This window comes from Eretmochelys imbricata, chromosome 8 (genome assembly GCF_965152235.1).
Source record: "Eretmochelys imbricata isolate rEreImb1 chromosome 8, rEreImb1.hap1, whole genome shotgun sequence".
Classification (NCBI taxonomy): domain Eukaryota; kingdom Metazoa; phylum Chordata; order Testudines; family Cheloniidae; genus Eretmochelys; species Eretmochelys imbricata.
This window is the reverse complement of record NC_135579.1, coordinates 9,073,383-9,100,319: the sequence shown is the minus strand read 5'-3', so window position 1 is coordinate 9,100,319 and position 26,937 is coordinate 9,073,383. Positions and strand designations below refer to the sequence as shown.

Genomic DNA, 26,937 nt, shown 5'->3' with positions numbered 1-26,937 from the left:
GACAATTTAGCACTGAATGAGTTAACAGCACAGCCCTCTGTGTACATCTTAGAATGCAACACTAGAGAGTCCCTGTTTTATCTGAGGGAGTGGATCATGGCCTTGGAGATTAGAATATTTTTAAGGAGTTTTAGGGTATCACTCGCTACTACAGGTAGGTCATGGGAAAGCCAGGCCAGACGTTGCAGCGCTCATGTGGTGCGCAGATACCTCTCCAGATGCCCTTTGAGGTTTTTCATCACCTCCCAAAGGGAGTTAGGGAGAGCAGTGGGCTCACTGTCTGGACACAGCCATAATGGGGACACCACTGGCAATAGTGTTAGCAGCATTTTTGAGCTGTAGATGTTGCTTTGTTACATGAAGTTGCTAACAGATCTGTGATGGGGTTATATTAACCAGGGCCAAGGTTACCAAATCAAATCAAAAGATAGCTTGCCTGAGAGTAGGCTTCTAAACAGATGGCCTGATTTTTCAAATGTGTCACACACCCAGCGGCTCCTATATACGAGCTTAATGTTAGGCCCCCATTTGTGAAAATCTTGGCCTAAGTACCACTGTGCAGGAAAAAAAATCTGATTTGATAAAATCTGTTAGTTAACGTAACTTAGCCCTGGTCTACGCTAGGAGTTGAGGTCAAATTTAGCAGCGTTAAATAGATTTAACCCTGCACCCATCCACATGACAAAGCCCTTTTTTCAACTTAAACGGCTCTTAAAATTGATTTCCTTACTCCACCCCCGACAAGGGGATTAGCGCTGAAATCGGCCTTGCCGGGTCGAATTTGGGGTACTGTGGACGCAATTAGATGGTACTGGCCTCCGGGAGCTATCCCAGAGTGCTCCATTGTGACCGCTCTGGACAGGACTCTCAACTCAGATGCACTGGCCAGGTAGACAGGAAAAGGCCCACGAACTTTTGAATTTCAATTTCCTGTTTGGAAACAGGTGAACAGGCGGAGCTCATCAGCAGAGGTGACCATGATGGAGTCCCAGAATCACAAAAGAGTTCCAGCATGGACTGAACTGGAGGTACGGGATCTGATCGCTGTATGGGGAGAGGAATCCATGCTATCAGAACTCCGTTCCTTTTTTCGAAATGCCAAAACCTCCTAGGGCATGAAGGACAGAGGCCATAACAGGGACCCGAAGCAGTGCCGCATGAAACTTAAGGAGCTGAGGCAAGCCTACCAGAAAACCAGAGAGGCGAACGGCCGCTCCGGGTCCGAACCCCAAACATGCCGCTTCTATGATGAGCTGCATGCCATTTTAGGGGGTTCAGCCACCACTACCCCAGCCGTGTTGTTTGACTCCTTCAATGGAGATGGAGGCAACAGGGAAGCAGGTTTTGGGGATGAGGAAGCTGATGATGATGAGGTTGTAGATAGCTCTCTGCTTGCTTGCTGTGAAACCATTTTTCCCCAACAGCCAGGAACTGTTTCTCACCGTGGACCTGGAGCCAGTACCCCCCGAACCCACCCAAGGCTGCCTCCCAGACCCGCCAGGCGGAGAAGGGACCTCTAGTGAGTGTACCTTTAAAATACTATACACGGTTTAAAAGCAAGCATGTTTAATGATTAATTTGCCCTGGCATTCTTGGCTCTCCTGGATATACTCCCAAAGCCTTTGCAAAAGGTTTCTGGGGGAGGGCAGCCTGACTCCATCCACCATGGTAGGACACTTTATCACTCCAGGCCAGTAGCACATACTCGGGAATCATTGTACAACAGAGCATTGCAGTGTAGGTTTGCTAGCATTCAAACAACATCCGTTCTTTATCTCTCCGTGTTATCCTCAGGAGAGTGATATCATTCATGGTCACCTGGTTGAAATAGGGTGCTTTTCTTAAGGGGACACTCAGAGGTGCCTGTTCCTGCAGGACTGTTTGCCTGTGGTTGAACAGAAATGTTCCCCGCTGTTAGCCACGGGGAGGAGAGAGGGGCTGATGTGCTATGTATGTAATGTTAACAGCAAGGTTTACCATGAAAGAGTGTAGCCATTGTTCTATAAAATGTGTCTTTTTAAATACCACTCTCCCTTTTTTTTCCCCTCCACCAGCTGCATATGTTTCAAGGATCACAGGATCTTCTCCTTCCCAGAGGCTAGCGAAGATTAGAAAGCGAAAAAAACGCACTCGTGATGAAATGTTCTCTGAGCTCATACTGTCCTCCCCCACTGACAGAGCACAGATGAATGTGTGGAGGCAGACAATGTCAGAGTGCAGGAAAGCACAAAATGACCGGGAGGAGAGGTGGCGGGCTGAAGAGAGTAAGTGGTGGGCTGAAGACAGGGCTGAAGCTGAAAGGTGGCATCAGCGTGATGAGAGAAGACAGGATTCAATGCTGAGGCTGCTGGAGGATCAAACCAATATGCTCCAGCGTATGGTTGAGCTGCAGGAAAGGCAGCAGGAACACAGACTGCCGCTACAGCCCCTGTGTAACCAACCGCCCTCCTCCCCAAGTTCCATAGCCTCCTCACCCAGACGCCCAAGAACGCGGTGGGGGGGCCTCTGGCCACCCAGTCACTCCACCCCAGAGGATTGCCCAAGCAACAGAAGGCTGGCCTTCAATAAGTTTTAAAGTTTTAAACTTTTAAAGTGCTGTTTGGCCTTGTCCTTCCCTCCTCCACCACCCCTCCTGGTGCTACCTTGGTAGTTATCCCCCTATTTGTGTGATGAATGAGTAAAGAATGCATGAATGTGAAGCAACAATGACTTTATTGCCTCTGCAAGTGGTGATCGAAGGGAGGTGGAGAGGCTGGTTAGTTTACAGGGAAGTAGAGTGAACCAAGGGGTGGGGGGTTTCATCAAGGAGAAACAAAGAGAACTTTCACACCGTAGCCTGGCCAGTCATGAAACTGGTTTTCAAAGCTTCTCTGATGTGCACCGCGCCCTCCTGTGCTCTTCTAACCGCCCTGGTGTCTGGCTGTGCGTAACCAGCAGCCAGGCGATTTGCCTCAACCTCCCACCCCACCATAAACATCTCCCCCTTACTCTCACAGATATTGTGGAGCGCACAGCAAGCAGTAATAACAGGGGGAATATTGGTTTCGCTGAGGTCTAACCGAGTCAGTAAACTGCACCAGCGCGCTTTTAAACATCCACATGCACATTCTACCACCATTCTGCACTTGCTCAGCCTGTAGTTGAACAGCTCCTGACTACTGTCCAGGCTGCCTGTGTACGGCTTCATGAGCCATGGCATTAAGGGGTAGGCTGGGTCCCCAAGGATAACTATAGGCATTTCAACATCCCCAAAGGTTATTTTCTGATCTGGGAATAAAGTCCCTTCCTGTAGCTTTTGAAACAGACCAGAGTTTCTGAAGATGCGAGCATCATGTACCTTTCCCGGCCATCCCATATTGATGTTGGTGAAACGTCCCTTGTGATCCACCAGTGCTTGCAGCACTATTGAAAAGTACCCCTTGCAGTTTATGTACTCGCCAGCTTGGTGTTCCGGTGCCAAGATAGGGATATGGGTTCCGTCTATGGCCCCACCACAGTTAGGGAATCCCATTGTGGCAAAGCCATCCACTATGACCTGCACATTTCCCAGGGTCACTACCCTTGACATCAGCAGATCTTTGATTGCATTGTCTACTCGCATCACAGCGGCCCCCACAGTAGATTTGCCCACTCCAAATTGATTCCCGACTCACCGGTAGCTGTCTGGCGTTGCAAGCTTCCATAGGGCTATTGCCACTCGCTTCTCAACTGTGAGGTCTGCTCTCATCTTGGTATTCTTGCGCCTCAGGGCAGGGGAAAGCAAGTCACAAAGTTCCGTGAAAGTGCCCTTACGCATGCGAAAGTTTCGCAGCCACTGGGAATCGTCCCAGACCTGCAACGCTATGCGGTCCCACCAATCCGTGCTTGTTTCCTGAGCCAGAATTGGCATTCCACCGCATGAACCTGCCCCATTAGCACCATGATGCCCACACTGCCAGGGCCCGTGCTTTGAGAGAAGTCTGTGTCCATGTCATAGAATCATAGAATAGAATCATAGAATATCAAGGTTGGAAGGGACCTCAGGAGGTCATCTAGTCCAACCCCCTGCTCTAAGCAGGACCAATCCCCAATTTTTGCCCCAGATCCCTAAATGGCCCTCTCAAGGATTGAACTCACAACCCTGGGTTTAGCAGGCCAATGCTCAAACCACTGAGCTATCCCTCCCCCCCATTCCTCATCACTCACGTCACCGCGCCGACGTGACCTACTTGCGCGGTATTGCTTTGCCAGGTTCTGGGGCTGCATATACTGCTAGATAATGCGCGTGGTATTTAATGTGCTCCTAATTGCCAAAGTGATCTGAGCGGGCTCCATGCTTGCCGTGGTATGGCGTCTGCCCAGAAAAAAGGCACTGAACGATTGTCTGCCGTTGCCCTGACGGAGGGAGGGGCGACTGACGACATGGCTTACAGGGTTGGCTTACAGGGAATTAAAATCAACAAAGGGGGTGGCTTTGTGAGAAACTGAATGGCCCCCTCAAGGGCAGAACTCAAAACTTGGTTTAGCAGGCCATTGATTTCACAAAGAGAGGGAGGGAGGAGAAAATGAATACAAAACCAATCTGGTCTATTTCTTGTTTTGATCCACTTCATCTATCATTATATATCTTGCTGGCAGCAGACTGTGCAGTACGACTGCTAACCATCGTCAACACCTGGGTGCTCAGCAGAAGACGGTGCAGTATGATTACTGGCCATCATCTTCTACTAGCTGCAGATTAAAAGACAGTGCGGGACTGAATCGCCACGTGACGAAACAAGGGAAATGACCTAGCTGAGTCACTCCCATGTTTGCCCAGGCGCCCGGTTAGAAGAGCACCCAGGACTACATCGATGACGGCTACCAGTCATACTGCACTGTCTGCTGCCAAAAGGCAATAAACTGCTGCTGTGTAGCAATGCAGTACCACGCCTGCCAGCACCCAGAAGACATACGGTGACGGTTAGCTGAGCGGGTTCCATGCTTGCTGTGGTATGGCATCTGCACAGGTAACTCAGGAAAAAAGGCGCAAAACGATTGTCTGCCCTTGCTTTCACGGAGGAAGGGAGGGAACGGGGGCCTGACGATATGTACCCAGAACCACCCACGACAATGCTTTAGCCCTATCAGGCACTGGGATTTCTACCCAGAATTCAAATGGGCGGCGGAGACTGCAGGATAGCCACCCACAGTGCAATGCTCCGGAAGTCGACGGTTGCCTCTGTACAGTGGACATGCTCCGCCGACTACATGCACTTAGAGCATTTGTGTGAGGGCACACACAATCAACTGTATAAAAATGCTTTCTACAAAACCAACTTCTATAAATTCGACCTAATTTTGTATGATTTGCCTAATGCTCCAGTGGGCAAAGGAGGAACGGAAAGATGAACCTTGCTGAAATGAAGGTTGGGGTGCAGGGAGACGCCAAGACATGGATGAAATTACTGTAGAGAGGAATAATACAAAAAAGTGGAGTTTTAAAAGCAAGATTTATTGGGGGATAATCTGTGTGTTTTTTTCTAACTGGGGAATTAATAAAAACAAATATTGTGTTTTGCTAGGGATCGTTACTCTGCTCCAGAGAAATCAATCTCACAGAATGGAAAAAAATCTGAGACATTCAACTTTACTAGTACACAAAAAGACAATAAAGGAGCATAGGACCCCATGAATTTTAAGGGGAAATTCAAGATTTTTTTTTCCATTTGATGCACCATTCATTATTTTTATTATGTCCATTTAAGTGATCAAAAATTACGATTTTGAAACCCACACAAGGATATATCTTTCATATACACAGCCCAGGAAAGATATTAGAAGCCTGGCGTAGCAGAACATAGATAAACAGAGACCCTGCTAGTTAAAATTCAATTCAATCTGCAAACTCAGCAGTAAACATCTTGCCCCCTGTTGGGTAAAGTCTGTGAGTGGTCAACACTAAAAAAATGAGATGAGCCCCATTACCTTTGAACTCTGCTAATTAGGGAAGTTCCATTTCAATGTTTACGTGGGGAAGACAACCTAGGAGGCTCAGATAGCAAGAGATGTTTGAGGACCCCGCTCAACAAAAATGATGATTTTACTGGCCAGGTATTTCAATGAGCTGGGAGCCATAGGATCTACTAGTACACTTAACTGTTCTACAACCTGATATAAGTTCTGTACAGCCAAATCCTACCTTAAGGCAATGATCCCCAATCTTTCTTGTGGGAAGTGAGAAGTGGCAGCAGCAATAAGCGCCGCCGCCGAAACGACGGCGAGAAACGGCAATGCTTCTCGGCGGCATTTCGGCAGCGGGATGTCCTGTGGGCGCACAAAAATGCCCCGGCAGGCGCCATGGCACCTGCGGGCACCATGTTGGAGACCCCTGCCTTAAGGGTATATCAACACTGCAAGAGAAGACCCACGGCTGGCCCATGTCAGCAGACTCCGGCTGTGGGGCTATAAAACCGCAGTGTAGACGTTCAGGCTGGAGCCTGAATGCCTATACTGCAATTTTATAGCCCTGCAGCCCAAGCCCCATGAGCCCAAGTCTGCTGATATGAGCCAGCTGTGGGTCTTGTATTGCAGTGTTGACATACCCTAACAGGCTTAGGCATGATAGCTGGGATTTCTGAAGTTGCCTGCGAGAACTGAGCATCCAAATCCCACCGAATTCAGTGAGAGTTAAGTGCCAGGCTTCCTTTGGCTCCTAGAAAAATCCCAGAAATGTTTGAAGGGAAAGCACAAGCTATTAAGTTGCTCTGCAACAGGGGAAAATAGTATGGGGCCACTCAGCCTGCAGAGGTGTATTAAAATTCACCTAATCTTCTTTCCTAGGCACACACGGTTCCATTTCTAGACAATTAAAACCATCTGCTCTCCTGCAGGTACGAAGCACCATTCCACAATTTTTGTGGCCAAGACATTATTAGGAAATACTTATGTATTAATTTGATGTTCCAATCAATTATACTGAACATTTTATGCAGCTTGTTATACACACACAAAAATCCAACATTAATTCAAGGTGAAGACTAGAAAATTTTATCATATGGAAATCGAGAAATTGTGAGTTAAGGTTTTTTCTCTGTACTTCTGCCTGTTTGAATGTATCGATGACAGAACTGTTGTGTGATTGTGGAACTGCTCTTACACTTCAGAGAGGCATGAATGAATCAAAACAAAGTTGATACATATCAGACAGTCTCCAAAACTCATCATTGTTTGATGGCTGTTGGGCATGAGTTGGAGATCTCAATCCAGTGTCTAATAGAGCAGCATCAACTCCAAAAGAAACCAGTGATACAGACACCTTCATCTCAGAGGTCAAAGAATGATTGAGGTGGTGGGGACAACTGTCTTACTCCTCTGGCTGCCCATTCACAACAGATTGGAGCATGCCATCAGGGGGAAACTTGCACAGAGATTCTGGGTAAGTGTGGGAGAGAAGACGGCTCAGGGGAAGTGTGCCAAGACACATAGCAAATGAGGTGGTGTACAAAAGCCACTTCATGGATGGCCCTGACCTTCAATGGATGTCAAAGGATCTGCCAGATTTGGGAGCAGACCTAGTCTATGGAAGGAACCCTCCTCCCAGTCTCCAGGAGAGCAGTCAGAGGGGAACTCTTTGAGGGGGATGTGTGCAGGAATTTCCTCCATCACAGCCCAACTTTCATTTCTTTTACTGACAGTAACCGGAAACAACATATCATAGATGTCTGCCTTCTACTTCTGCCAGCAAAGCAGCTGTCATCTTCTACACGTGCAGCACTCAAGGCCCTGTCTAAACTACATACGAGGTGACCATTCGGGTTTTTTTTAAATCTGTGCATTTAAAAGGAAGTACTTGCTTGGTTCTAAGATGATCTAACATCTCAAGCTCTTAGGGCTCCGTTACCACCGATTGGAAGAGTTCATGTATTACTAGTACTGCAGAAAAACTTCTCATAAGGCAAATATTAGATTTATAAGGGGTCTTTCAGGCAAAATATTTCAAACCACTGTGGATGAAAATACAATGATTTTTTTTTATTAGCCACAGGTTTCACAACTGTTAGTGAACAAAGCAGAGGGTTTTCATTTTGCTTTTTTAATCTGTCTCCAAGGACGCATCAGTTGAAAAGCTATTAGGAGCTCCACCACTTGAGTGCCTTTCAAGCAAGTGTTCTTGCACCTGCCAAATTTTATCTAATAGAGGCCACATGAGGATCAAGCCAGAAAAAGAAAAACTGGCACACAGGAGTTAAAGGCCTCTGCAAATTATAACAGGCATGAGTCAGAGAATGCCAGTAAATCTTCCAACTGAGGTGGTGCTTCACATGGAGTTGACGTAAGGAGGTTGTTACTAGTTCTGGATTGAATACAAACAGCTGTATCCAAAGCCATAGGAGTTGGAGACATTGAAAAATGAAAGGTCATAGTTGTGACACAAAGCCAAGATGGAAAACAAGCACTACCATTACTATTCACTCAGCACTAAACTTGGCCAGTGAGGGGTACTGCCCCAAGGGTACCAAACACTGGAACTTGTGCAACAACCTTCTCACACTCAGGTTATGGAGCTGAACAAGTTATGGAGAAATTTCTAGCCACACATTTAGGCAATTTTTGTTGTTGTTGTTGAAGAAATGAAAACAAAATGTAAATTAAGCTGGATTTTCATGAAGTTCTGTAAACTCGCAGACCTTGCAGGGAGCTAGGAATGTACCTCATTTTAGCATCATAGACTTGAGCCAAGGTTTTTCATGAGCTACTTTTCCTTGTCATTCTCATTTTGTTTCTATGGTATTCATGAAATAATATGGGCTCCCTCTGGTGGCCAATGATACCTCTATGGACAATAACAAAAGTGTCTCTCAGTGGATCAACTGTCTACTTTCTATTTCAGAACAGAGTCAACTGAAAGCCTGCTGGGGTTCTATTTATTAAGAATTTTATTTTCTCACACACACATACACACTCTATAATTAGAGTCACTCATTCTTACCATTTTTAAAAGTTTTTTTAAATCAGTACTGAGCTGATCATATAAAACAAGCCAAGTTATTAAAAAAACAAAAACAATTAAGCCGTATGAAAATATCTAGAAAATTATTAGCCATTTGGTCAAAGCACAATCAGTGCTTAACTGGTGTCCTATCCCACCATTCAACCCTGATTTAGGGCTCCTGCATGTGATTTTATGATATCTAGGACATGGGTCACATTAGCTCTGAGTCTCTTTTAACTTGATGGTTTATCATGGTTAACCCCTTCCCTTCAGGAGATTGTTTTTCCAGCTCTCACATCTTTATATGTGGCTGAATTGTTCTTTTTCCCTAGCCTGGCCAGTTTCGCTTAGGAAGTGTTTTCAATCAAGCAACAGCGTCCCAGCCTCATAATGAAGGCAGGGAGGACAGCAAGAAAAGTTCTCTTTGTATAGAAGATGCGAAGAAGGAGAGTTACATGAAACACAAACGTATACCAAACATAGCAAATAAAGTTACAATAGCTAGCATAAGTATTGCTTTAAAACCAAATACGGCTCCAAATAAAAGGAAGGATCACCTTACATTAGCCTATGTTCTGGAAAGGGTAAAATTAAGCCTATGAACTTGATTCTCTCCTGTGACTGAGTTCCACTCAGTTCTGGCTTGTTGGCCCCAACGAGAGTTGGAGCAGTTTCCAAGCAGCTCTAACTTGCACCACTGACCAAGGGTCCTTAATTGACTCTGTAGAAGGGGAGGATTGCCTTGCTTTGGTCCCCCAACTCCAATCACCTAGACCAGGGGTAGGCAACCGGTGGCACGCGTGCCAAAGGTGGCACCCGAGCTGATTTTCAGTGGCACTCACACTGCCCGGGTCCCAGCCACTGGTCCTGGGGGCTCTGCTGCCGACCTGGGGTCCGGTCCGCCAGCTGGAGTTCCATCTGCCGGCCCTGCTCAGACCACTGCCGGCCCCAGGTCCTGGCCACTGGTCCGGGGGGCTCTGCTGCTGGCCTAGGGACCCGGCTGCTGGCCCGGGTGTCTACAGCTGCCCCCAGCTGTGGCCCACTAGCCCCAGCCTGGGGCAGTGAGGAGTGCAGACAGAGGCAAGAGGGGGCGCAGCTCAGCACCCCCACCTTAAAAATTGTTCCAGCGCCACTGTACTGGGATATTTTAAAGTCCTGATTTGCTGCTTACATCACTATCACGCCACGTGGAACAGTGCACTGCGTTTGAAGTTGAGATTAGAATTTACTTGCAAGAACTGGAATCAGAATTTTCTGACAGATTTCAAGATTTCCAGCAATTTGGCCCAATGCTTTCTTTTCTAAGTAAAGCTGAAAAGTTCCATGAAAGCGACTTGGATTGGTCTGTATTTCAGTGGATGGGTGTTGAAGATTTCAAAATGCAGCTCATTCAGTTAAAAAGCTCAGAATTGTGGGCATCAAAGTTTGGAGATCTGCAAAGCTACCAAGAGAGATCATGGGGCCTCTATTCTGACCTGCTGGATGTCCCTGCCAGTGAAATTTAACTGTTTGAAGAAAACTGCGATTGTAATGCTTTCAGCATTTGGATCCACATACCTGTGTGAACAGATATTTTCACACATGAAATCTGTCCTCTATCCCTCTCTGAGCCGGTGAACAACTAATCACTTTGAAGTGTGCAACTTAAAGTATCCGAAGAGGTGCCAGACATTGAAAAACTCAACAAGGAAAAGGAAGGGCAAGGATCACACGAAACTGATAAGGTCTTCATTTTAATTTAATTTTAAATGAAGCTTCTTAAACATTTTAAAAACCTTATTTACTTTATAACTAAACTACTGTATGTATATTATAGACTTATAGAAAAAGACCTTCTAAAAGCGTTAAAATGTTATTACTGGCACGCAAAACCTTAAATCAGAGTGAATAAATGAAGAGTCGGCACACCACTTTTGAAAGGTTGCCGATCCCTGACCTAGACCCAGCACACCCGCACCAGCCAGCAACTCTCCTCCTACAGGGGAATTCTCTACTGGCCAGTGGCAGCCAGTTTCTGGCCCCTTTGCACCTCCTGACTGCTGCAGAAAGGCCTGATCTGAGAACAGATTCTGGCCACAGCTTTCTAAAGATGTGACTTATCCCTGCAGTTCCAGATGACTTCAATGATAGTTGCAGGTGATCAGCACTGTTGAGGATCAGAGTATTTAACTAGGGGTCAGAGAGGAATTTAATATTCCTCAGCAAAGAATATTGGAGGAAAGGCTGCTACGACAAATAAAAATGGCTGTCAGCTGAACTTCAGACAAAACTGAAAAATCTTCAGTTTTATATAAGGGGAAGCGTGGTCACCACCACCAACTTAACAAAGCACTCATCTCTTTGGAGGAAGAGTACTACACAGGTAGAAATATTATTATTGGTTGACGGGAGTCAGGATTGGTAGCAGGTTCACAGTAACTGTGTATCACCAGTCGCTTCACAAAAGCTTTTCTTCTTTCTTTTTCCTTACAAAATTACTCTACCACAGTTGCAACAAGTATTTGACCAGCATATAGAATACTTATTTTGAATATCTTCCCCCGACTCATTCAAACAAATCCATCGGCCCTTTAACAGAGTGGTGGCTCACCTATGCAACAAAAGAGACTCTTGGATCTCAGTTGCCTTTTGTACTTAAAAGGATTTTTCAGTGCTTAACACTTAACTCAGCAGGCATCAGTACCTTCCTGATTACAAGTACTCTGGTTAACAAATTTTGCAGCTCAAGACCTCGATCCTGCAGTGAGCTGTGTGCACCCAGAGCCCCACTGACTTTAACAGCTCTGGTCCCAAGGTGATAATTTGCCTTGTCAGCAGAAGGAAAGCACAGAACAGAGATGAAGAGCATCAGGTCAGCTATTGTTAGTTGGGAACACCAAGGGAATAAAGTTAATTTTCCCTCCTCTGAGCCAAAATGTGCATGAGAAAAAGAAAAGGCCTTTCTTCCAGACTTTCCCGGACATTCAGATATGGGCTGAAATAACCCTGATTTGTTTCTCAACTAATCTAGTCTGGTTGCAAGACAGTCAGCCCAGACATGGAGCATAAAGGCCATTCACGTTAGCTAACCACAAGCAAATAAATTAAATACAATTACTACAATTGCATTAATGCTTTTAAAAGAGCCATGAGTCAAATATTTTATAGGCTATTATGTATAATTTTAAGGCTTAACAGCAAAAGGAAAAACACACCACCATTTTTGTCTCATGAGTAAGGAATAATGCTGGGAGCCAGACTGTGATAGTTTTCTTGTCCAGTGTGTTGGGAAAATCCCAGAATACATTTTTTATCTACTGGGTTTTCAAATGCTGGAACTTTCAACTTTTTATACAAAAGTAATTTCATCTTAATCAGTGCTGTTTAGGTAGACTTTGATTTCTGTACAAGACTAAAATACACTCATATGGAAGCTTTTGACCTCAAATGTTAAAATTATCCCTCCGTGCACAATGTACAGACAGCTCTACATACCGTAAGCTTTCCATATTGTTCTAAAGAGATTACAGTCAATGTTGAGTCAATAATGATTGACTAAATGTTTTAAAGAAAATTTAGCACTTCCGTGCATTTTCCATCATCAAACATTGTCCAATCTAGCTCATCTTCACAACACATCTGTGCAAAAAAAATTAGAAATGCTCCATAAGGCGAATCACAAACGATTTACTACAACAGCTGAATATTTCGAGTGCATTTGTGTAAATGTGATTACCACGCAGACTAATTGAAGATGTTTATTGTTTCTAAAGAGGGTGCTCTTTCAAAACAAAACAGGAAGATCTTGATTGTCTAGGAAGTTCATTAAACTGTGTGAGGGAATTTAAACAGCCAATGAGAGTTTTCATATGCAGAGCAATGCTGGAGAAGCTACTCTCGCATCTTAAAAGGAGGTGGTGATACAGCTTTTAATTATCACACTGATGTTTAAACTGCAGAGGTTTTGGTAGGTCTTTTTCTGAATGTCTTTCAGTGGACTGTGTAGGGCACAAGGTCAGTACATCTGTTAGAGTAAAACAGTTACTTAATAGTGCACATGGCTCCCCCACTCAAGCCCCAAACACCATAGTCATGTAAACACACAAATGCAAGCCAAGGAAAGTTAATCCAGTTGATCAGAAGAGGGCACTTCATTTTTGGAGGTATTTAAACTCGTTAGCATATTCCATTTAATATAAAGGAGCAGCTAAAAGAAAGAAGAGGAATGTGGGCAGTATTAATCCAGTAAGACTATCAACAATTTACCAACAGTCAAACTTTGGTGGTAATGGTATAAAGATGTCACTGTTCCACATACCTGGTGGGCAGACACATTCAGATGGAGCCTCTCGCACTGTCCGCAGCTTGGCTAATCCTTCACCCAGTTTCTGTCCAGAGGGAGAGGGGGAAGAAAAAAAAAAGAAGATATTTAGAGAATAAATATATACTCACTGCATTCGTACAAAGGGCCAAATTACAAAACAAATCCTCTTCATGCTATGGACAAAACTCCACCTCTATTTTTGTCAGTCCAGTTTAACAATAGGTTTCAGAGTAACAGCCGTGTTAGTCTGTATTCACAAAAAGAAAAGGAGTACTTGTGGCACCTTAGAGACTAACCAATTTATTTGAGCATAAGCTTTCGTGAGCTACAGCTCACTTCATCGGATGCATACTGTGGAAAGTTTAGAAGATCTTATTATATACACACAAAGCATAAAAAAATACCTCCTCCCACCCCACTCTCCTGCTAGTAATAGCTTATCTAAAGTGATCACTCTCCTTACAATGTGTATGATAATCAAGGTGGGACATTTCCAGCACAAATCCAGGCCCAGGAGAGTGGGGTGGGAGGAGGTATTTTTTTATGCTTTGTGTGTATATAATAAGATCTTCTAAACTTTCCACAGTATGCATCCGATGAAGTGAGCTGTAGCTCACGAAAGCTTATGCTCAAATAAATTGGTTAGTCTCCAAGGTGCCACAAGTACTCCTTTTCAGTTTAACAATAGCTTCTTCTAAAATAATACACAAGACATTCAAAATTGGTCCGTCTGCCACCCTTACTCATGGAGAGTAAAACCTTTCCCCTTGGAAAGCAAAGAAGTTACTTGCCAAATAAGACACTACTTAAGCATGGCAGAATCTGGCCCAGAGATATTACAAGTACTTTATATAAGACACCTCCCCCACCCACTCCCCGCCAGCAGATCCAATGCAGGATGATAACAGTGCAGTGAGGTTTAAGTTGTAAAGGTGATGCTCTCAGCCTCCAAAGGGAGTCTACTGTGCTACTCAATCTCTAACACCTCTTGTAGGATGACTGGAAGAGTGACTTATGTGCCCCAAGAGGGGCACCTTTGCAAGGCAAGCACAAAACCACTTCAAGGGATCGGATTACATAGGAATTAAGGGCCAAGAATGCCACACGGAATTATCCCCACACCTTTTTGTATGCCTAAAAAAAAATAAAAGGAGGAACAATATATCATAGAATAATAGAAATGTAGAGCTGGAAGGGACCTCAAGAAGTCATCAAGTCCAGTCCCCTACACTGTGGCAGGACACGGAAACCTAGGCCATGCCTTACAGACATTTGTCCAACTTGTTTTTAGACGCTACCAACGATGGCAACTCCATGATCTCCCCTGGAAGCTTATTCCAGAGCTTAACTACCCTTATAGTTAGAAAGCTTTTCCTAATATCTAACCTAAATCTCCCTTGCTACAGAGTAACCCCACTACTTCTTGTCCTACCTTCAGTGGACATGGAAAACAATCCATCGCCATCCTCTTTATAATAGCACAGGAATGTAAATTTGACCGCTTTTGGAGGACACGTTCTGTGCCCGCACTGCGGCCCTGGAGGAGTTATGCCCCCGCCAACCATTGGGGTGGGACCATGCCTCTGCCTGCCCCCCCCTGTGCACACCCCCAAGCCCTTAACATATTAGGAGACTTATCAGGTCTCCTGAGTCTTCTTCTCTCACGACTAAACAAGCCCAGTGTTTTCAACCTTTCCATATAGGTCAGGTTTTACAAACATTTCATCATTTTTGTTGCTCTCCTCTGGACTCTTTCCAATTCGTCCACATCCTTCCTAAACTGTGATGCCCAGAACTGGATATACTACTCCAGCTGGGGCCTCACCAGTGCCACGTAGAGTGGGAAAATGACCACCTGTGTCTTACATACAAGAGTCCCGTTAATATACCCCAGAATCACATAAGCCTTTTTTCCAGCTTTTTGAATTTTAAACCTGTACTCCAAAATGCTTACAACCCCTCCCAGCTTGGTGTTATCTGCAAATTTTATAAGCATACTCTCTACTCCATTATCCAAGTCATTAATGAAAATATTGACTAGTTCTGGATCCAGGACTGACCCCTGCAGGACACCACTAAACACACCCTCCCAATTTGGCAGCAAACCATTGAGAACTACTCTTTGAGTATGGTCTTTCAACCCACTGTGCACCCACCTTTTAGTAATTTCATCTAGATGACATTTCCCAAGTTCACTTATAGGCTACATTGTTTTCTACAAGCTTATGGGACACTGAAAACATTAGGCACTATTTACCCTCCTCCGTCAGCAGACATCAGCATAATACTGATACTTATTCTTTCACTGGGAATATTTGAACCAAAAGTTTTCCTCCAGCTTGTCACAAACTGCAGGAAACAACCTATTCACAGAGATGTAAAAATGTCCCCTAGAAGTCACCATAATAAATCCATGGTGGTAGCACTGATGGTATATTACTTGACTGCATATTTTTAAGCCCATGTTATCTGCATATATGTAGATATTTCTGTTGGTTTCAGGCACACAGTAGAACAATTCCAACTACAGGGTGCTGTACTGATGGAAGGGTGAAAACTGCTTGAGTTTTAAAATTGTTTTCTCCAAACACTTTCATATATATCATCATACATTAAAAGCCTTTTTTTTCCTTTTTTGGTCACAGAGCATGGATGCTGCTGCCTCATTTTCAAATATTCTGTACTACAACAACAGCATTACAACATCCATTAGAGAAAACAAGGGCACACTTGCAGTACACCTATCACAACAGCAGGTTTGTAAATATTATCCAGTAGGAGCCCAATCCAAAGTCCCTTGAAGTAAACAGAGAGGTTCCCACTGATCGGAATGGGTTTTGAATCAGACCCCCAACTTGGCTGTCGCTGATTCTGGTGGGGAGCAGGGAGAGAGGAACATATCTATTAAAATGTTTTGTTCAAGTTAAGGGTTATCTGTCATCTGAAAATGCCCCAAAAAACTGTGTTTAAAACTTTCATCAATCTTAACTGGCTAGGAAAAATCCTCTTGTCCAGAATCCTGGGATAGCCACATAACTCAGTCCAGACATAGGAAACCTAATTATTCACTGCTCTCAAACCAAGCTGCTGACTTGCACTTAAGACTGACAAGCCAGTACTCCTGACCCAAGGCTGAAAGTGTCCCTAGTATCCTATGGGTGAAAAAGTCTTTTTATTGACACAGTGCAGTGCTTGCAATTGTACATACATTTGTATTGGTTTGGACTGCAGAGCTTTATAGCCACATATTATAAAACTGCACAAATTCCTAAAAGAATACAGAGAGTTCAGTCAACTGTTAGCTTAGCCCATTCTTGTTCCCAAATCCATCATGCATTTCTCTGACAACCACATATTGCAGTTTGAGCATTACAGGTGAGTCATTTATGACTTTTACAGTCATCCCGATTATAAAACTGCCCAGGGAAAGAATGTACATTAGCCCATTTTTAATCCATTCATTAGATTTAGATATCTTGGGGAATAAGGAAAATATTTGCATCTCTTTAATTCTGAAATGAGTGTTGCGGTCTTCTATTGAATTTTCCTAAGCATTAAACTGATTAATCTGAACACTATATGGCTAATAAGGAACAATAAATCCATTGTGAACTAAATTGTCCGGCTCTGATTACAACTAAATATTTCTTTAATCCTCGCATTAAAATTTTTATGCATGAGAACTATGCCTTTTGAATTCAAGCTTTTGTTAAGGAATAAACGGAGATATTACTATACCTGCACCATATGGTTAAATACATATTGTATTGAGCACTGGCTCTCAATTTTTCAGATTACTGTATCCCCTTCAGGAGTCTGATTTGTCTTGCGTACTCCCAAGTTTCACCTCACTTAAAAATGACTTGCTTACAAAATCAGACATAAAAATACAAAAGTGTCACAGCAAACTATTACTGAAAAATTGCTTACTTTCTCATTTTTACCATAATTGATTGGAATATAAATATTGGATTTAAATATCAGTGTATAGTATATAGAGCAGTATAAACAAGTAATTGCCTGTATGAAATAGCTTGTACTGAAACACTTACTAGTGCTTTATATGTAGCCTGTTATAAAACTAGGCAAATATGTAGATGATCTGATGTACCCCCTGAAAGACCCCGTGTACCCCCATAGGTAGATGTACCCCTAGTTGAGAACCACTGAGTACACTGTACTATGAATCTATAGAATGTTTTCATTAAAGAGCAACATAAACTCTCAGTGAGGTTTTATGTAAATAAGACTTCAGAGAACACTAGCGTAGGTCTGTGTATTTATTGGGTCAAATTTACAAAAGCATGCATGAAATCCCTGAGGGTTTACTTGGGTCTACAACTAAAAGGGTGCATAAACCCCAATTTGGGCACCAAGATATTTGCTTTGCACATAAACTTCATGAGCCTGAGTTTTTTATTTACCCATTGTTTGAATCTCCATTCAGAAAAGCAGGGGAGGGGAAGAAATCCTGTCAACACGCCTCAACTAAGATGAGGGCCCCATTGTGCTAGACCTACACAAACACATAGTATGAGACAGCCCTTGCCTCAAAGAAAGCCTTACAATCTAGATAGACAAGACAGATAAAAGGCAGGAGAAAGAGATACGATACACAAGCAGAAGATAGGGAACTGAAGCACAGAGAGAATAAGCAATTTGTCCAAGCTTAGGCCTTGTCTACACTGGCAAGTTTCTGCACAGTAAAGCAGCTTTCTGCATTGAAACTCCTGAGGTGTACACTCTGCCAAGCCACTTAGTGTGCAGAAACTAGACAGTTGCAACGCTGTAAAAAAAAAAACAAACAAAAAAAAAAAACAAAAAAAAACCCCAGTGAGAGGCGTATAGTTATCTGTGCCAGGGCTACAGCGCCGTGGTGCCAGTGACCCTGGTTGAGTACAGCGCTGCGATTGGCCTCTGGGAGATGTCCCACAATGCCTGTTCTCGCCTCTCTGGTCATCAGTTTGACCTTTACTGCCCTGTCCTCAGGTGACCAACTGTGAGCCCTACCCCTTAAATTCCTTGGGAATTTTGAAAGTCCCCTTCCTGTTTGCTCAGTGACGCGTGCAGTGGTCTCAGCGTATCTTTCCAGGTGACCATGCCTGCTCCATGCACCAGACGATCCCCCGCTTGGAGCAATGCCAAGCTGCTGGACCTCCTCAGCATTTGGGGAGAGGAGGCTGTCCAGTCCCAGCTGCGCTCCAGCCATAGGAATTTTGATACCTACGGACAGATTTCATGATGCATGACAGAAAGGGGCTATGACCAGGACACACTGAAGTGCAGGGTCAAAGTGAAGGAGCTGCGGAACGCCTACCACAAATCGCAGGAGGCAAACCAGCACTCCAGTGCTGCGCCCACGAGCTGCCAGTTCTACAAAGAGCTGGATGTGATACTCGGTGGTGACCCCACCTCCACTGTGAAGGCCGCTGTGGATACTTGAGTGGCTCACATGCCAGTTGAGAGTGGACCGAGCCAGGAGGAGGAAATCTTGGATGAGGATGTGGAGGGGGACCCAGAGGCAGAGGACGACTTGGAGGTCAGAGAGGCATGCAGTCAGCAGCTCTTCTCTTTGATTTTGGGAATCGCTGAAGCAAGTTGTTGGGGGCAGGAGGGTTACAGAAAGCAGGCTTGTGTCTGTATGATGCACGTACCACCACATGTCTAGTCTAAGCTGTGGAACAGGGTGTTGATTGACTCCCTCACTTCACAGGAATCTGCCTCAGATTTCCATAAGGGCCAGGGTGGAAGCCACAGTCTTGGAGAAGACCCTCCCTTGATTCCCTGCTCACCCTCAGGAGTGAGGTATCTTCCCTAATGAATACAGCCTGTGGAAAATGTGGGGACAGTAATGATCATAAGGCCCCCCCACAGTGCTGGCTCTCCCCAAGAGCCATGTGCCCAGTGTACAGTATGGTCCTGGAACACAGATTTCCCCTGCCCCTGCAGTTACTCACCATTCTGGGGGTCTTATGGCTCATGTGTGCTTGCTGGGGTAAGCCAGTTAGTGATAGGTATGTGAAAAGTGGCTCTTTCAAATCACTGAATCAGTGGTGTGTGTGTTGCAAACAATACTGCTTCTGTAAAATGTTGCATATTGGCTTCACAGATATGAGCTTGGGAGCCTAGTCTCCCTCTTTCTTATCGCTGGCTGAACGGCTGCGCAGAATTAGAAAGCGGCCACAAAGAACTGAAGAGGACTTTCTGCGTGATGTTATGATGCACTCCGCAGCTGAAAAACAAGAATTGAAAGAGTGGCGGGACAGCAAGAAGAGGGACTGAAAGGAGAATGCAGCATGCCAGAACAAACCCACGAAGCAGCTCTTAAATGTTATGGAGCACTAAACAGACATGCTCCAGGCGCTACTAGCACTGCAAACCAAGCAGCTCCGTGCCCACCCTCTCCTACAGCCGCTGTCGCAAAATTCTTTCCTATGCGCCCCCCAGACACAGCCAACACACTCTTGTTAACCTCGTGGCTCCAGTCTGTACCTGCTGGATTCTACTCCTCCCCTGTCACAGTCCAGCACCGTGGACTCCCAGTACCCACTGCACTCAACACCCGTTCCTCTGCAGTTTAGCCCTGCTGAAGTACAGTACCCGCTGCACTGTACTCCAAAGGACAAGGTTGGATATGATACCTGGACATACACAAATCTTTAACCATCCTGGGACCCCACCTCCTCCTAAGACCCTCTCCCTTCCCGCATCCTCCTCAGCGCTGATGTGGTTTTTTGTTTGTCTCTCTCCTCCAGTTGTTGCTTTTTAATAAAAGAATTGTTTTGGTTTGAAAGCAATCTTTTATTTCATTAATTGAAAATAAACAGAGCCCTGCAAAGCAACAGGCAATTTTCTTAAACCTTCATAGTACATCATCTGCACCAATCACAGTCACCTCCTAGCATTACAAGCACTGCAATCCCGAGCATAGCAACAAATATTAGTGGCTTTCAGATTCAAATTGCTGCCTCAAGGCATCCCTGATCCTTATGGCCCTGCGCTGTCCCCCTCTAATAGCCCTGGTCTCTGCCTGTTCAAAATAAGCCTCCAGGCACTGAGCCTCTGCAGTCCAGCCCTGAGTGAAGCTTTCACCCTTCCCTTCACAAATATTATGGCGCGTACAGCACACGGCTATAAGCATAGGAATATTGTCATCAGCCAGAGCATATAGGCAGCGCCAGCAAGCCTTTAAACAGCCAAAAGCACACTCAACAGTCATTCTGCTCAGCATGTTGTTGAACCGCTCCTTGCTGCTGTCAAGGTGCCCCGCGTATGGCTTCATAAGCCATGGCATTAAGGGGTCCGCACACTCTCCAAGGATCACAGTGGGCATTTCAACTTCCCCTATGGTGATCTTCTGGTCTGGGAAGAAAGTCCCTGCTTGCAGCTTCCTGAACAGACCAACGTTCTGAAAGATGTGTGCATCATGCACCTTTCCGGACCAGCCTGTATTAATGTTCATGAAACGCCCACAGTGATCCACAAGTGCCTGGAGAACCATTGAGATATACCCCTTCCGATAAATGTACTTGGTGGCTAGGTGGTCTGGTGCCAGAATTGGAATATGCGTGCCAGCTATCGCCTCTCTGCAGCTAGGGAAGCCCATTTGCACAAAGCCATCCACAGTGTCAGGCACGTTGCCCAGAGTCACGGTCTTTCGGAGCAGGATGCAATTAATGGCCCTGCACCCTTCCATCAACACGAGTCTAACAGTCAACTTTCCCACTCCAAACTGGTTAGCTACCGAACGGCAGCAGTCTGGAGTAGCCAGCTTCCACAGTGCAATCGCCACACGCTTCTCCAAGGGCAGGACAGATCTCATTCTCGTGTTCTTGCGCCGCAAGGTTGGGGTGAGCTCATCACACAGTCCCCTGAATGTGGCTTTCCTCTTCCGAAAGTTATGCAGCCACTGCTCATCATCCCAGACATGCATGACGATGTGATCCCACCACTCAGTGCTTGTTTCCCAAGCCCAAAGGTGCTGTCGTCAGCACCTTTGTAAATGCCACAAGCAATCTGGCGTCGTAGCTGGTAAGTATGGTGAGATCAATGTTGCACTCCTCTTGCCTTTGTAGTTTAAGGAATAACTCCACTGCCACTCATGACGTGGTAGTGAGAGCAAGCAGCATATTGGTCAACAGTGTGGAATCCATTCCTGCAGCCCAAAGAGGCAGAGCAGAGCATGCAGTACACAAACTGTTGAAAGATGGCGCCAAATGCAGATGGAAGCATGGGAATTGCTGGGATGCAAAGCAATGCATCACGGGGCATTGGGACAGGAACCAGGATATCCCACGACCCCCTCTGCCTTCCCACAGCTCTTAGCAGCAGAAGAGGAAGAGATGCTCTGCACGGGCAGCTGACAGTGTGAACACACAACAATGGTTTCCCTTCAGCATTCTCTGAGCAGCGCTGTAACTGCCAGCACTGTAACTCTGCCAGTGTAGACATACCATTAGAGGGGAGGTCTCTGTCACAAAGGCAGGAATTGAAATCTAGTCACCTGAATTCCAATCCAGTGCCTTAACCACAAAACCATCCTTCTTCTCTACTCTACTGACTTCCTATCCTGTTCTATTTGTCAAACATTCCCCCCCCGCCCCGTATTTTTATGGAACACATCCCAGCACGGCTGTATTGTATTTATGCCCTTGAATGTGCCTCACTTTCAAAGGTTATGTCAGCAGAGCCCTAGTAGCAGGGTACATTAATGCTCTGCAGTAACAGAGGACACAATATTATATCTAGTTTTAGGTTTGTTTCTTCTGTGATTTGGTGGTAGAATTTGAAAGGAAAAAAAAACTGTAAATATCAGTTTATGGTCATGAAATAGACTGGTAAAACAGTTTTACCTATAGTGAAATTCTCAAGCGCAAAAAAAAGTTACTTTGCTAGTCATGTTTTATATAATTAACAAGAAGTTAATCAAAGAGCATTTTTGTTATTTAAAATGAACATAAATGAACAGATGTAGTTTAGCAGGACTGACGCCTACTGTACATATTAAAAAGATAGCAGAATGACTAATTAGCATTCATTCCTTGAATCTGTTACTCATTTAAAAATTTGTGCTCTCATTATTGACAGACGTTTGGTCACACTAAATGTTTCAACATATTTATTCTTGCATTAGGAATTCAATTATGTGGTTTCACTTTAGTTTCCCTCTACAATACCCATCTGAGTATTCACAATACAAAGCAAGCTTTCCACACTTTACTAAATCTCAGTGAGGAACTGTTTCTGTGGCATTGCCTGAGAGCAAGTATAATTCCCCACGTACACACATATTTACTGACTGAAAGAACAGATAGAAACAGAACTGCTGTCATGATTGACATGCAAATTCTAAGCCAGAGCACACAAATAAACTAGAGTTATTCAATTAGCTTCCATCAAGAAGTGAAATCTAAACACATCTGAAAATGTCTCGTTTGCAAGCACCCTCTCTGCACTGATACTCCGTATTATCCCGTAAATCATACCTAGATGACTGATTGATAGATAGGTGAGAAGGCATATGGCCCCCACCCCTGTATTAACACTACCCTCTGTGCCTGGAATAGTCTCCATCTTTCTGAATGCCAGGCAACGATGGGTTCTTCCTTCACATCTCTCAGTTTTCTGTTAACTTCACACCACAGACCTCCATGTGGTTTCACCTATTCCCTTCTTTGACACCTACCCATAATTTAAAATGTAAGCAAGCAAGCAACATATACATTCTGCTTTCCTTGCTAAATCAGTGATCTCTCAACAGTCCCTTCCCACTGTTTACTGTTGTCTCCTTTCCCTTTCCACCCTCAAGTACATGTGTAACTTTACTTCCATGGAACTACTCAAGAGGGTAAAGTTATATGTAAGCTTTCTGCAGTATTGGGGCCTTCAGTATTGCAAACTTCTTGGGGCAGAGACAATCTCTTATATACCAGTGATGCAATACAAGAATAAAAAGCCAACCCAATATTCCATATTCCATTGTGTAGGCACTTCCACAGATGTCAAGCTTACACTACCCACTAATGTCCTGTTGGAATCTCGCTATAACCTGCTTCAGTTTTATGAACAATTAAGGTTATATTCTAAACTAGCAAATCAGTAATAGTATCCCAAAACTCTACTACTGGACAAAAGTCACTCAAACAAAATCCACCTGAACTAAGTACTACAGTTGGCACCAAAACGCATAACAATCTCCTGAGTAGAGTTAGTTTTTGTATTAGAAGATAGAAACAAATATAGAAACTCACTCTGGAAGCGGAACAATTCATTCAGCACAAGAAACTATGGGATCATAGCAAAAGACTCAGTAAATACAAGAACAGTAGCTGTTGGTGTTCCTATCATCCATAAATCAACTCAGCACCATTGTACTATATGATGCTTTATGATACTCTAAAATAATGGGGAACCACATTAATGTACGTATAACATAAAAATAGTTGTCCATTACAGCCAAAGATAAATGTTTTTTTAAATACAGGGATTCTCTTTTCCCACAGGAATAAAATTTGCTGTATTCACGGATTTTTTTCCACCTTATAAATCACTAATGAAGGGCCAAACTCTTCCACATCTTACTCCACAAGTTAACCACCTTGAAATCAACAGGGCTACTCACAAAGTAAGGTATTCAGTGTGAATAAAGGTGGCAGAATCTGACCCGCAGTATTTATACTTTTCATTTATATCAACAGTATTCTTCTCAGAGTCCAGAGGTGCTTATACTGTTTAATCGATTACTTTAGCTGCAAGGTAAGTAATCAATAATGCCATCTTTCATGGCCTGCTACTCAAACTTGTAATCAAGAGCTACTGCACGTTAGGGGGTTTATTGTGCCCCCTGCCACTAGGTAGCATATCACCTTAAGCAGTTCATTTAACCATCTCTGTGCCTGAGCTGTAGCTCTTGAAAGCTTATGCTCAAATAAATTGGTTAGTCTCTAAGGTGCCACAAGTACTCCTTTTCTTTTTGCGAATACAGACTAACACGGCTGCTACTCTGAAACCAGTCTGCACCCTGCCACCAGTTAGCAGGTAACATTGACTGCACTCATGTAACCTCGGGCCGCCATGGAACCTCTCCTGTCTCTCTTTGGGATAATGATACTCGCCCACCTCACAGTCACAGCTGGGCCCGATCCTGCCTAGTACCTTCAGCTCCCGCTCACTTCACTGGGAACTGAACCCACGGCATAGCCAGAACCCAAGCCGGGGAGGCTTAATGTTACGGGGCGGGGCTTGGGCATCCTTTAGGCTCTACAGGGGTCAGGTACTGATGGGAACGCAAAGGCCACTCTGGCCCCAGCCCCCTGGCACAGGGGGAGCTGAGGCTCGTCTTGGGACCCCCCCCCCCGCAAGGCCCCCATTTCTCTGCCGTATGCCAGGCAGCCTCCAAGCCACAGCTATGCATACACCCCCCAGAGACTTGCAAAGCCCCCAGGCTGCAGTGCTCCCTCCGACACACTCAGGGGTTCGGGGCTCAGCCCCATCCCTGGGGGTTCAAGTTGGGGCCGGAGCCCAGCGCCGGGGGCAAAATCCCCTGCGGGGAGCCCGCAGCCCATGCCCGGCCCCCGCAACACTCACCTCCCGGAAGAGCTGCTCCATGTGGGGCTGCAGCAGGGCGAGCAGCGGTCCGGGGCTCAGGGGGGCTCCCGGTGCCCAGCCGGGGCTGCCCCGCTCCTCCAGCGCCGCCACCCTGCCCTGCAGCTCGCACGTCTTGGCGCTCAGCAGCAGGCAGGCGGCCAGCGAGGTGAGCGAGAGGAGCAGGCAGAGGGCTGCGGAGCCGCCGCCGCCCCCCGCCCACCGGGCGCCGGCTGGGGGCAGCCCGGCGGCGGCCGCCGCCCCTCGCAGCCTCCCGTCGCCCTGGCTCATGGTCCCGCAGCAGAAAGAGCGGGTCTGCGGCGGCCCCGATCCGCCCTCGGGCTGCAGCGAGCGGCTCCTGCCCAGGGCGCGCAGCAGCCGCAGCAGCAAGAGGCGGCGGCGCTTGGGAGCCGGCTGCGGGAGAAGTGGGGCGGGAAGCGGCGGAGGAGCCGCTTTTCTCCTTCAGTGTGTCTTAAACTGGGGAGGGGGGAGATCCTCTGTAATCCCCCCCCGGGGGGGGTGGATGGAAGGGAACTCGGCAATAATCCCACCCCCTCCCCGCGCTCCCAGCGCACGCGGGGGCTATGCAAATAGCCCCGGCCAGAAAAGGAGATGGGCGCCTCCTGCGCGCCCCAGGGGTGGAGCAGGCTGGCGGGACAGACGGGCGGGGGCACAGATACTCCTCCGCCGCCTTTCGTGCGCGGGGGACCCCGTCACACCCACCCCCAGGCTTCCCACAGCGGGGTCCAAGGTCTCGCTCGCTCCCCCCGAGGAAGGGGAGAGCCCCGCTGCCTGAGGAGCGATGGAAGACGAGCGACCCCCTGGTCAAACCCAGCCACGCCCCTTTATATTCCTCACCTGTGGGGTGGGCGCACCCCCGAAGCTTGGGGGTTCCCAGCTAACCCCCCCCCCCGGTCGGGCGTTGGGATTCCCGAGGGTTCTCCCTGGGCTTGGCTTTGCAGGTGGAGGTGGTCTCCCCTCACCCGCCTTGGGCTGGGGTCTCTCGTCAGCAGCCGTTGCCCTCTCTCCTCCGCCCCTCCCCCCCGCCAGATTGCCCCCACCGGGCGCGCGCGTGCGGGGGGGGAGGGGTGTGCCGGGGAGCGGGAGCCTGGCTGCCGGCCGCACCTCCTGCGGTCAGCATCCCCTGCCGGGAGACTCCAGCCCCAAAACAATTTCATCGCCCGGCCATTCAAGGGGCTGACAAAAATCCGCTGCCCCAGGGGTGGCCTTCAGTGCGCTGGGGATGCGCTTTGCGCTGGGCTCTAGGCAGGCCGTTGCACAGTAAGAGTCGGTATCCAATCCGCTCCCCCAGCTCCAGGTATTGACATTTGTCCCTGCGTAGGCTAACACCCGGGGGCAAACTGATCTAACGCCAGCCTGGGTACAGGGCGATGCGCCACGTAACGGCAGACAAGCAGCAATCCGACTTTACCTTGCCTCGCCTGCCTCGCACACCTTGTATCCCACAGTCCCCGACAAGAGTTAAATACAGCGTGGGGGAGGAGAAAACCTAAAACGCGTGAGGCAAAGGAAGACAGGAGACTGAACTGAGGCATTCTGTTGTGTCTCATCAGAGAAGTGGGGCTCTTGGACGCGGGGACATCTAACCCTTCAGTTCTGTTCAGGAAAGCTTCCCCAACCAACTTTGCAATAGATTTTAGTTTAGGCTCTTACTTCCGCGTTGCACTGTCGCTGTTTTGCCCGTAGAGTTTAGCGGCCTCCAGCGGCAGAAGATTGGCCAGACCAATCCTACTGAATTTCCCTGGTTACTTCAAGGAAAAGAAAATTGAAAAGAGACATCAGGCGTTCTTATCATGCGGATTGAGTGACAAGATAGCTATAAAGAAAAGAATCGTGTTATCTTCTTCCAACTATCTTTCATGCTGAGCGATATCTACAAGATAAAATATTTGCCTTCTACAAAAGTTAAAGTTTAGATTGTAAACAACAACAAAGACTACCTGCCAAACACCATGCACTTTTGTGGTGGCACTAAAGTAATAATGCTGATGCCATGCACGTGTAATAGTTTAATCAGGTTAAAGTGCCTCATCTTGTTTGCAAATGTTTGTTTGAAGGAAACTGGTATTGGACAAAG

The 26,937-nt window shown here is 46.1% G+C and overlaps 1 protein-coding gene across 1 annotated transcript in view; it reads right to left on the bottom strand.

Annotated features, from left to right (window-relative positions):
- The window catches only part of COL23A1 (collagen type XXIII alpha 1 chain), a 346,638-nt gene extending 321,508 nt beyond the window's left edge, over positions 1 to 25,130 (bottom strand). The window contains exons 1-2 of the mRNA XM_077824679.1: positions 24,843 to 25,130; positions 13,251 to 13,320 (exon numbers count right to left, since the gene is read on the bottom strand). Of these exons, the coding sequence (XP_077680805.1) occupies positions 13,251 to 13,320; positions 24,843 to 25,130 (358 nt within the window). The remainder of the gene's footprint in view (positions 1 to 13,250; positions 13,321 to 24,842) is intronic.
- Between the last annotated feature and the right edge of the window lie 1,807 nt (positions 25,131 to 26,937).